We start from the raw sequence: 12166 nt of genomic DNA on the forward strand, positions 1-12166 counted from the left end.
CAACTTTATATATCACTAGCCACTGATTTCATCAATGCTTCTAGACAATAATGATCACACCTGAGGGATATAAATACTACTTAATCCATTCATTTGTATACATTCTGCAAGTTTTGCAATGGTTGCAGCCCTTTGATGCCAAGTAATTATAAACTTTTAAATAGAACAGAGAAAATTCAAGGCATGAAAGTATTTATCACACTGAACAGAAAGTATATAAAGCTTCACTGATTTTTTTAAACATTTTTGGTAATAAATACATGCAGAAGAGATAAGCCGACAATATAGACTTTCATATGCATTGTGTGTATGTTAAGAGGTACACCCACAACATTTGGCATATCCTCAATCAAATTTTGCAAACCATGGAATACAAAATATTTTTCTTCACAATGAGATAACCACACTTACATCATTTTTGTTTTTTTTTTCCATGAGAGAAATCACTCATAAGCTAGCACCAAGACCTTTCACAACCATGAACAACCCATCCGCATACACACACAAGGACTGTCTCTAATGGGCCTCAGTGGCATTTTAATGGAAACTGGTTATGGAACTCATTCAAAATCTTGAGAATTCGGGCAGAAGCAATGAAGGAAGAGCATCGCAGGTGGCAAATGCCAAAGCAAAGCAAAGCATGGGACTGGCTGGAGTAATCAAGGGGAACAGCATTTGCAGGCTGAGTTAAGTTATTCCTCCAAACATGAAATTGAACCTTACAAATAACCACACTAAAAAACGTCATCACTGTATCCAAATGTAAAAAAGACATAATATTAAATAGGTATATAAAATTAACTACACATATAAGGAATGTACAAGGACCTCCTTCAGACTTTTCTACCTTTGGTCATTGTTTAGCTCTTAAATTTTAAAAGAGCCCACAAAAGTTAGGATTGCTTTATCCTGACGGGTCAGTTCTTTTTCGTGGAACTGAGTCATGTAAATGTACCTCGAGTGGTTACTCTTACTTCTATGATTTACTCCTAGGGTCTTTCCCATTGATAATCATGAAAATGCAGCGGTGCACAAAATCTATCAAAAGGATTAAAGAGAAAATCTATTATAGAGATGAAAACCCAAACTCCTTTAAATATGAATTTAAATAGGTACTTATCTCTAACATAACTTCCTGATAAGAATTAAATACAGCAGACTTCAACAAAGCAATGTTGGACTGCATAAAAGAACACCTAAATATGCCGTTAAATCTTTTTAAAAATGTTCTTAGGTGAGAAATTCCCTTTTACAATGCTCATTTATAAGCTGTTTCATGAACTTCACATGGCAGTATTTTACAAACTAATTTAACAAATTAGCTGATGCATACAGAATTAAGATTGTTGATAATTTGAATACTCATTAAACAGAAAACTTAAGAATTATAATTAGAACAAAGTCTTTACGTAACAATGCCACTACGTTTTTGGTTAATAACTCCACTACTTTCATCAAGAGTTACGTATTTTAAATTTTGCATTGGAATGATGTGTATTTGCTTTAACTTACACATTTAAGAGATGACTGATGCTTAGCAAAGAAATATTTCAGATGCTAAAATATTAAAGCTGTACATACTCAGGATTTTTCCATTTCTGATTCAAGTAGTGAACAAAGAACTGCAACAAGCATCTCATTATCACAGTTTCTATGCCACTTAAGTTCAAAAGAACAAGTCCAGATTTAGACAAAGCAACTCCTACAAGGATGCTGAAAACCTGGGTTGCAAACAGTTATGCCTCACATCATGAGCCCAGTTCAATTGCTTGGTTCCACGGACACTTTGGCATACAAGGAAAGAAATATAGGAGTGTGTCACAACGACAGTAATTCAATGCAAAGGGGCCTGCATCCAATTTTAAGCTGAACATGGATAGAGTCATTATTTAATGGTTTGGTTTTGATTTAATTTGTTGGTTTGCCAGAAGCAAATAGTCTTCAAGGACAGCAGGATGATACCACTAAGAGCTACACTCAGAAACTCAAAAAAAATACAGTCACTGAGAATTTAGTATTCCTGACTCTAAGCAACAATGTAATAAGCTCATTGGGATTTAATTCTAATGTTCTTTGCCATTAGACGTATGGGAGAATTTCCAAGTTGGCGGTTTGGATGCTTTAATACTCATCCTGAAAAATAACCTCATTCTTAAACAGCTGGTATCTTAAATAATACAAATATAATATATATTAATTCCTATTTAGCTTGAAATTGATTTTTTCTAAAAAACAGTTGAGCCAATTAGTAAGGAGGCAACTGGGAATGATATTTCGGGAAGAAAATGAAAATAGTTTTCCTTGATTGATGACATTTAAAGAGTAATAATAATTAAAATAATGGAATTAAAAATTTGTTGAGACCCAATTGAAAAGTCTTTGGCATAGAACTTTTGACTAGTAAATCAATTTATATTGTTCAAATTTAACACATCAAAATCCAGTATAACAAGAATATAAGGGCTTCTAAAAATGTCTAAGCATATCAGTAGAGTAATGAAAAATAACTGTCACATTATTTGCCCAAGAAGATAAAGCAAATACACTCATTGGGGCTCACCATGCAGTTTTTTTCCCATTCTGGCGGAGGGGAAACCGGCAATAACTTAAAGCTAATACTTAGAACATTTGCAGTAGTTTTACTGCATACATGAAGACATTTACATATTGGAAAATTAATTAAATTGGATAATCAATTCGTATCAAGGGTACTTATAACTAGCAATAAATTACATAACACTAATCTTTGAATAGGTAATAAAGAAGTGATGGTAACTCAAGAGCATAATGACAGATTTTCAGGAAACAGATCATTTGTCACTAATTAAAGCTTCACACCACAGTCATACATATCCAAATGAATGCTTAGGAGGTATATTTTTTGCGATGATGGAGATAATAAGGTAATGATTTAGTAGGGCATATCAGTATGATTGAATACTTTATGCATACTATTCACAGTTGAATAAGAGGCATGCCAGTTGCTCAAAAGATAAATGCTTTGCATGCCATAAATAAGTTACAAAGATAAATAGTATTAATTTACAAAAATAAATAAATTCATATAGTAAAATTAGTTTTGTATTAATGTAAACAACTTTCTAAAAAAAGTTTCATGAATTTATAAAATACATTATTCACTGTTATTTCTAAAATGCATTGGCTAGAGATGCAAGGAAATTTGAACTTTCAAATTCAGCATCTCCACCAGGTAGGTGAACCTGAAATGGGTAAATGCATAAAAAGAGGCAACATACCAATTTCAAAATGTTAATGGAAACCAGATGTAAAGATTATATTCAGGTAATCTAGCTATCTTTGTATACAATACACATACATGTACGTGCGAAGTGGTAAATGTTTCCCTTAAAAATGGAAAATTGGTTAAGAGTAGGAAATATCAGGTTATCTTTTTCAAAAGTCACCAACATTTTGCAGCATTCCCTGTTTTAAATGATTTTCGTCAATTTTCATTTGAGAAAAGCTCAATTTTGTCACACATACCTTGATTGAAGGTTATTTCAAGAATAAAACAGTAGATTACCTCAATTAACAGCAGATGAGGTCTTGATCATTTTGACCAGACAAAAAGTAATGGACCTAATGATAAAACTTGGTTAAAAAATTTAATGGGATCCTGATAAAAAAATTCGTCAAAAAATGATGGAATTCTTCAACAATGGAAAGTAAGAGGGCCGTAAAATAATACATTAACAATGACATGAATTAGTCATATTAGTAATTCCTATCATAATTTACTGTTGGTGTGAAAATTCATTCAAAAGGTATGTACCTCATTAGTAGTTATAGGCTCATGAAAGCCCAGGAAACATGAATATTACTGCCAAACTTCTAAAATGACAACACTTCATAATTGTCAAGAGTCAATCTCTTTGGAAACCCAAGATCACATAATGATAAAGAAAGATATTATATAAAAAATTCCCACTTAGCACAAACAAACGAAATTCATGTTTTTTCGCTCCTTCAATATCCTCACTATCCAACATCTTGACACTAAAACTGCAAAATAATACTGCAGAAAGGTATATAATTATAAAAACGTAGAATCAAGGGACGAAATAATCACAGGCAGGTTGGATGCGCAGTATAACTCTTTCTTCGAAAAGAGGAATTTTTAGTTACAAATAAATGCAGCAATCCCTCACCAACTTTGGGAATTATGGCAAAATAATAAGCTATGGTTGATTAAGACACCATTCACAAACCTGCCGTCAAGATATAATAAAATAAAGCCAAAAATTTAACACTTTTCAGTGCCGACACCATAAAGTACTCATCCATGTTACCCAATGGATCTTGATATTGTCACGATTCTTTATAGAACTGAAATATTATAACTGAAATGTTGACTTTTTCCATTACTTATAAATTTTTTTAACTGTAGTAAATACAGGTATCTATTAAAAAATTACATTTCAAGCTTCGATTCTAAATGATTCTTTCATTTACATATTTATATTTATTTCTAACAGTATATTATGTTAAATGAGAGTGCAACAAAAATGGTCACCATACATAATACCTAAGGCGCTTAGGGATTTAGGCTTCACCATTTGCTATTATGTATTTCTCATTCAGCCAAACTGCGGTAGGTGAAGAATTACACCAAGTATGTACTCTGACTTTTGACTTTCTCAAATAAAATTTGATGCATGTATTTACAACAGATTATAACCATGCAAAAGTCAAGTGATAGAGACACTAATATAACCTCAACAATTGCCTTTCTGAACGTGTTATAGTTTGTGCCATAATTCATTGGGTTACAATGATTTCTATTCATGATTAAAAACGTAAGATGTGAAGAGGACAGTGGATTACCAGCAATGGATAACAAAAAGCACAGAGGCTTGTAAATATCCATTGTATGTTAATCGCAAAATATATATAAGGATAAATTCCTATGATAGACACATATCCCAAGTTACCAAAATTGTATCACATTCTGAAGAACAGGGAGCATATTATGCCACAACTCCATTAAGAAGATGCCATACTATGACTTGCTCACATATTTGTTTGAGGTAATAACTGGAATTAGTATCTCAAGATAGGCCAGAAATTACAGTGCCCACAAGACTAATGAGGATGACTTCTCATTACTTGAAAAACTACCACAGTTCAGTCACATTCAATAATCTGAATGAACATGAAAATATAAGTAGAATGACGAGAACCAGAACTGCAGTATGTATTGCCACTTCCGATATCAATTACATTTCCCTTTCTCATTTCCAGAGAGTTTTCTCATGTTGTCAAGTGCACCTAGGCTGATCTCACAACTACATTAAGCCATTGCTATACAATTTCATCAGGATTTTCATCTGCATATCGAAAATATTTTTTAAATCACTTTCAAATTTCATTCTTCCCGCTGCGAGTGTCTCCACGAGTAGACAAAATTCTCAGTAGGGAGAATGAAATGTTGAGTCCTTAAATAATATACTCAATGCACAGAGAGATATCCTGAAAAAAATAGGCAGCAAAAATACCAATCCCTGTGAAAACCTTCATTTATATGTTAAGTTACCTTCTTCATTAAGAATTAAATCTCATTCTTTTGGATTTATAACTCAAAATTAAAATTCTTGAGAAGCATACACATAACATTCAGATAAAAAATGAACGTCATTATCAAGTGTTTTCAGACTCGTTTTTGGAATGCATTAAGCCATAAGTAGCTAGGCCACGTAAGAGCTCAAGTTCACAGATGTTCCCGAGGCAAAAAATGTTTGATTTAGGCTCCAAGGAAAGGCAATGACAACAGTCTCTGGTTGCAAAAAAATAATTATAAATGCCTTTAAATTACATAGCCACAGGTTATTGTAAATTGCTGGTGCCAACTTACAAACCTACGTCATTATTCAGGAGCTATGGGAGGGCTTTAAGAAATTTGTTATCCTTATTAAGAACCATCATATACTATATTTAGTGCCAATGTTCACTGCGCATGAAGTACTTAAATAGTTGTCTCAAAATATTTCCATATTTAAGATGAAATATTATAAAAATTAAATAAGCATTTCTTCTGTCAAATGGTCATAGAATATGTACCACATTTAATGGGCATTTTGCCAGATAAAAACTGCAGAGAATTGATTTAGGAAATATTTTGTGTAGAAATTCATATTATAAACAATATCAAACATTTAAAAATTCTAAGAATCACAATAGACTTATTTTATTAAGGTCCCCATATTGTATCTGAAGAATTTTATCTTGCTTTACATCCAATAAAGAAAATGAATTGGATACATGCAAATACAGAACAAAGGGACTTAATCCATCATCAACTTAGAATTTAAAGGTATTGGGGAAATCCACAGAAGTCGACCAGTTTAAGGATTTAACTAAAAGACCAAGGCTCGATGGTTAACAATGGACAAACTGGCTTCTTATAAATATTAACTTTCTAATAAATAACTTCCCTTAGGAATAAATTATTTTCCTCCATTAGCAACTACATGAATTCAGCATCTGCACTCTAAATATATATATCATGAATGAACTGTCCTTACACATTCTCTAGTAAGAATCATATGTTCAGTTTGAATGTCCCGAATTTTAGGTCACCCCAAATCAGGGTTTAAAGTGTAAAGCAATACTTTCTCTTGTTCTCTGAAATGCAAGCTGGTTTTTCCGTTATCCTCCACAAATTGGGCTTAATAGGTAGATATAGCATTCAAAATCAACTAATGTTCAAATTTTACATCCATTATCATCTATCTTTCTTTAACGCTATACGTGGTGACTGTAGTGAAGTATAAGAGTTGATAGGCTTGCAATTTCATAATGCCATGGCAATAAGAGTTCAAGTATAATTAGTTAAAGCAGAGTCATCACATCTGACTGAGGAGCACAAATCTGACAACTCCTCCTGCATTTCCTATCACCCTTGGAGCCATAGTATGCCATGCAACCCAAAAAGCTTGGGTATTAATTTTTTATCATGAAATCCAAAATTTTGATTTAGTACTGCACGATAAATGTAAATTATTTCCTTGCCAATGATGCCCTGAGTTTGATTAAAAAATATAGTGGGGGGTTGAAACTCCAGCAACAGCACAAACACAACTCAGACAGGCAAACGAATTCCACCACAACTTGAAAAAAGGTAAATTCAAGTACGCGCACCCACACACACTCACTCACTACGTTGAGTGTTTGTGTGCATGCGCATGGATGAGAGAGGCCCTTCCACTTTGCTTTGCAGTTAATGCTCTATCCTTCAACAGAGATGCCCTTCAATGGGTTTGACGGGTGGGTTGGGGGAGCAAGACAAGGGTGCCAGGGAGGACCATTAGCAGTCAATCAGGAGGAGGGAAGCGGTACAGGAGGAGAACCGTGGCCACAAACACGGACAAGCACAGGATGGTGACAAAGTGATCCCAAATCCTTCCGCCACCACTCCTGCTGAGGTCGTGCCGCTGCCATTTTGAACCACCGGTGCCATGGTCCAGTGGGTGCATGCCGTTCACCTCACCCGTGTGAGACATGGAGCCATTATGTTGAGGGGACGAACCTCGAGAAGACGTACCCAGCGCCAGCAAGTGCTCCACGCAGGCGAGCACGGCAAAGAGGTTACCCTTGGCGAGATTGGTGCCACTGTCGCTTGGGGACAGGTCGTCGCCACTTAAACCAACAACGTCATCACACGTGCAGACGTACCTCTGGAAAGAGCCAATCATGGTGGGTGGAGGAGGTGGGGAGCAGAGGGAATAGAGGGAGCAGAATCAGGGTGGGTCAGGAGATGGAGTGGCAGAGGATAGAATTGAAAAAGATGGGGTAGATACACAGGGGTGAATAGAAATGGTCAGGGCGAAAAAAACAGGAGCAAACAGCCCATGGAGAGAGGAAAAAAGAAAGATAAGAGGGTGGGGGGAAGATTAGCAGGAGAGAGGAGGATGCATAAATCATAAAAGAAAAAAATAATAAGAAAACGAGACCAAGGAAACCGAATATTTTGACAAAAATGACATAAATTAGTGGGCAAACAAATGGTTATTTTTTGCATAACAACCGCAATGAGTGATCCACATCATTAAATAGGGGAGAAGAATTAATTTCAAACGTGATTTGAGATTTCAAACAAATCATCATCAAGTTAAAGTTCATTTTTCATTTTGACCCACAGGGAAGGGAGTTAAAACAAAAAATGAGGAATTGTTACAGAAATGGGGAGTTGACAGCAGCCGGGCATGCATTGAGTTTCATTTGAGAACAGTTGGAAGAAAGTCAAGATTTGGATTTCATGAGAGAAGCGAACACACATTTTTACAGAGTGAGCAGAGATGGAGAGAAACAAAGATGAATGGTAGAAATAGGGTGGACCAGGATATATGAGAGGAGAGAGATAACAGGGTCAGGAGATTAAGACAGAGAGAGAGAGAGAGGATAGGAATCAAGGGTCAGAGAAGGGAGGTGGCGGGGGAAAAATTCTCGTTATAGTGAAATGCCCATCACAGACAAAACATTAAAATACCAAACAACTTACAAGTATTTAAAAAACAAACCAATAGCAAAACAAACAGCTAGAATTTTTTCTCTTGAAAAGAAAGCTTAGAATCTGCCCGACTGACAGAGACCGTAAAAGCAACAAGCTATTTACAACCAAGAGGCAACGTCATCACATAAAATACACACAACCTTTCTCAAATTCATCTTGATAGCCCGGTCATGGTGTTAAGTGGAGATAGAAATTTATTCACGGGCAAATGTCAACAAGATAAAGAGGAGAGAGAGAAAATCAGGAGACTTTCAATAGATATCTTGGACTATATTTGAGACTAGGCCAGTAAACACAAACAAAGATGTGCAGCCAGAAAATTCGACGTCACCAAGAGTAAAAGGAAAGTTCAAATGATGCTTCCTCCAATTCAATGAATTTCTAACCAAGAAAATAGTCACGAAAGCGTAGACATTCCATAACGAGATTTTGAGCATTCTAATTCTTTTCCACTTGTCATGTCTCAGTGACTTGGATTTGGGGAGACCGATAAATGGGGGGAAGGGGAAGGCAAGGAGTAGAAATTGGGATCGTTGGAGCCTGTGAAGCTGAGCAGAAAAAAAGGTGGGCAGATCTGAGTGCAGGGATGCGAATGCTTATGGGGAGGGCAGCACCTGCTACATGCATAGCTAAATGCAAACAAGACTACATCGGCTCTAATACTAGTTATTTAATGGTAATGATGGACAAAGAAAGAAAGGAATAAACATGGAAATGTGTATGCAGCAATGGAACATGTCAAGGAAGATGGAAGAAACAGAAGAAAGCAAAGGAATGAAGGGTTATCAGGTCATCTCTCATGAGGGTTGGATCTAGGCATTTGGGTTCTCGATATGGGCTTTTGTTTCTGGGAAGGATAGGGAATATTGGCAATGTGGGTGGGTGAGGTACTTGGCTCTTTTATGTTCACCTCACGTGCTCAAGAGCAGGAACAAGGCAAACAAATGCCAAACCAGTGGTTATTGAAACTAAAGAAAAGACAGATAAAGCACTTGCAAGGATAACAGGATTCTTCACATTTATCAACCTATAGCCTGCAAAATCAAATAAAGTTCTCTTACAAATACAGACACAATATCTATCCATCCCATTGTTTATTCCATCTTCCCGCATCTCAGCAGTCAAGTTCCTCAACTTCTCACAAACTGGTGAAGAGGGAAACTTGACTCAAATTTACAAAGGGGATGATGATGCACATGCAAAATGCATTAGTGTAGAGCGCTTTATTTGGTTGGCAGAGTATAAGATGATAGAACATAAGCAAATACATCAACAGTGTGCAAACCAGGGTTGGAGCTTACAAAACATTTCAATTAATAATGAAAAAACAAACTCTGTGTTGGTCCACAGCAAATTTAATTGGATAACTTAAAAGTATGCCAATTATCCTCGATTGGGTATAAATGTAAAATGCTAAGGACATATGCTTGGAAAAGGATGGGATTCTGGGGAAGAATAGGAGAAATTCATGTACAAAGTGGCTGCAAGCCAGGATGGGGAGGGATCAAGGGAGAAATGTACATAACAGTGTCACTAAACGCAGGCCAAATTCTCTGGGTGCCTTCAGGAGATATGATTTGTTAATAAAGAATGGAATAAGGAATAATTTTTCATTCAACACATCATAATCTAACTGGATACATCAAATTTGCTGTGGAGCAGTTCAAAGTATATCATTTACTAATAAGTTCTCTTTAAAATGATCCATCTTTTACTGCTCTTCAGATTGAACACAACAATAATAATTGTATCTCAAATCCTTGCATTAATTTTATTAGTATGTATGTACAATGCTAAAGAGCAATTATCATGTAACTGAGATAACCTCATGAAGAGATTTAAAATTCTGATTATATTCCTTTCTTTTTGGTTTGTATCACCAATGTATCAACACGTAAAACTAAAAAACTTATTTTCCTGGTCTTGTATTTATATGTATTTCAAATTACTCACTCAGCTCATAAAAGTTTTAAGTACTACTTATTTAACACAGTAATGCCAATTGCTAACAAAAAATATGCTGTACCAGATTCATTCTTTCTGAAATAAATGGCAATATCAAGCAAGAATTGAAAAATACTACACATTAATCACAGCATACAAGTAAGTACTCATGAATATAAAACATTGAAGCACATTAAAAGCCGGGGACAAAAATTATTTGATAAATTGGAGAAAATATTACTGCATATAAACTAAAGTTTTTACATAAACATGATTTGAGCAAGAACTTTGATAAATGAATAAGTGTTTTCTTCCAACCCTGGGGCAAAAAGGATTACAGACTGGGATTGTTTTCTTATCCACCAATTTCAAATCCACACAGAGATGATTGATGTCATAAAAGTAACAGTAATGAAAGACATTTAAGTGTTGCATGTAGTATTATAAAACATTGCCTAACTCCATGGTAAGGATCCATTCGTGAAGCCAGCCAATATAATTTAACTTTGCTTCTAGGGTTCTTTCCATATTTGTTTTTATTTTAACAAAATTCAACAAAAGTGTTCTCTCAAGCAAATAAAAACATGCACCATATGGAAACACTAATAATAATAATGCCATTTTTCAGATTTAAAATGTTACCCATTGTGATAAACTCCAACACAAATTGACCCTACAGTATGACACATTAACAGTTAAAATGGTCATGTGAAGTTATAACAAGAAATATTCCAGGGCTACCAAGTGATTTGTGAGAAGCCTGCCACAGAGTGAAAGTACAGACACAGAAGGGAGATGAAAGTATGATGTGTACAGGCATTGCAAGCAATGGCTGGCAATCAGAAAAATAATTTTTATTTTATTTAATTAATCCCTTATGCATTCAAACAAATCATTTTCTTTTACATGTAATATAAGATTATTATTCGGTTTTTCAAAGTAAGGCATCAAGCTAATCCACTAAAGTGATCATTAAAACTGTAATATATGGGAGTTTATATACCTCTCAAACAGCAAATGCCAGAAAATATGAAATCTGAACATTGAAAAACAACAATCTTAAAACGAAATGTGCCTTCCATATTTATCAATATGATTATTCAACTAAATTAATTGCTCATATGTCATACCATGCTATTATTTCCATATTCTGGTTAAATAACAAAATAATATGAGCAAGAGAAATATGCTGTGAGAATTGAGCAACAATTTTTGCTTCTTTAAAAAGACTTAAGCTACAACGTATGCTTTCAGAGAATGAAACGTAATGACAGGATATGATGAAATATTTCTGATTTGCTTATAAATATTTCAATATAAGAGACTTACTAGATTTAGAAGAGTACTTTCCTAATTTGCTGACTTCTGTACAAGCATTCCATTCTTGGAATGAAATTGTTATGAAGCATTTCAAGTATCCATATTTTCAAGTAAATTTAATTATTATTTGATTTCACTCATCTCCAATTAATGTCTTCATCAAATATACTATATATATGCACAGCTGAGACATTACCTCACAGAGGCCTCAGAAAAATTGCATTAAATTAAACATCCATGAATCAAGCCAGACAAAAAAAATTCTGTAACAGCTGAAAAACCATTTTTGTATTTGACATATAAATAAAAACATTTCCAAAAATGTTTTATTGATATATTCTGCTAAAACGTCTCGACCAATGAGAGTCCAAA

The 12166-nt window shown here is 34.6% G+C and overlaps 1 protein-coding gene across 1 annotated transcript in view; it reads right to left on the reverse strand.

Annotated features, from left to right (window-relative positions):
* The window catches only part of Lrch (Leucine-rich-repeats and calponin homology domain protein), a 171182-nt gene that overhangs the window by 11160 nt on the left and 147856 nt on the right, over nucleotides 1-12166 (reverse strand). The window contains exon 15 of the mRNA XM_071597545.1: nucleotides 7547-7694. Within this exon, the coding sequence (XP_071453646.1) occupies nucleotides 7547-7694 (148 nt within the window). The remainder of the gene's footprint in view (nucleotides 1-7546; nucleotides 7695-12166) is intronic.

This window comes from Hetaerina americana, unplaced genomic scaffold (assembly GCF_022747635.1).
Source record: "Hetaerina americana unplaced genomic scaffold, ioHetAmer1.1.p SCAF_9, whole genome shotgun sequence".
In the NCBI taxonomy this organism is placed as follows: Eukaryota; Metazoa; Arthropoda; class Insecta; order Odonata; family Calopterygidae; genus Hetaerina; species Hetaerina americana.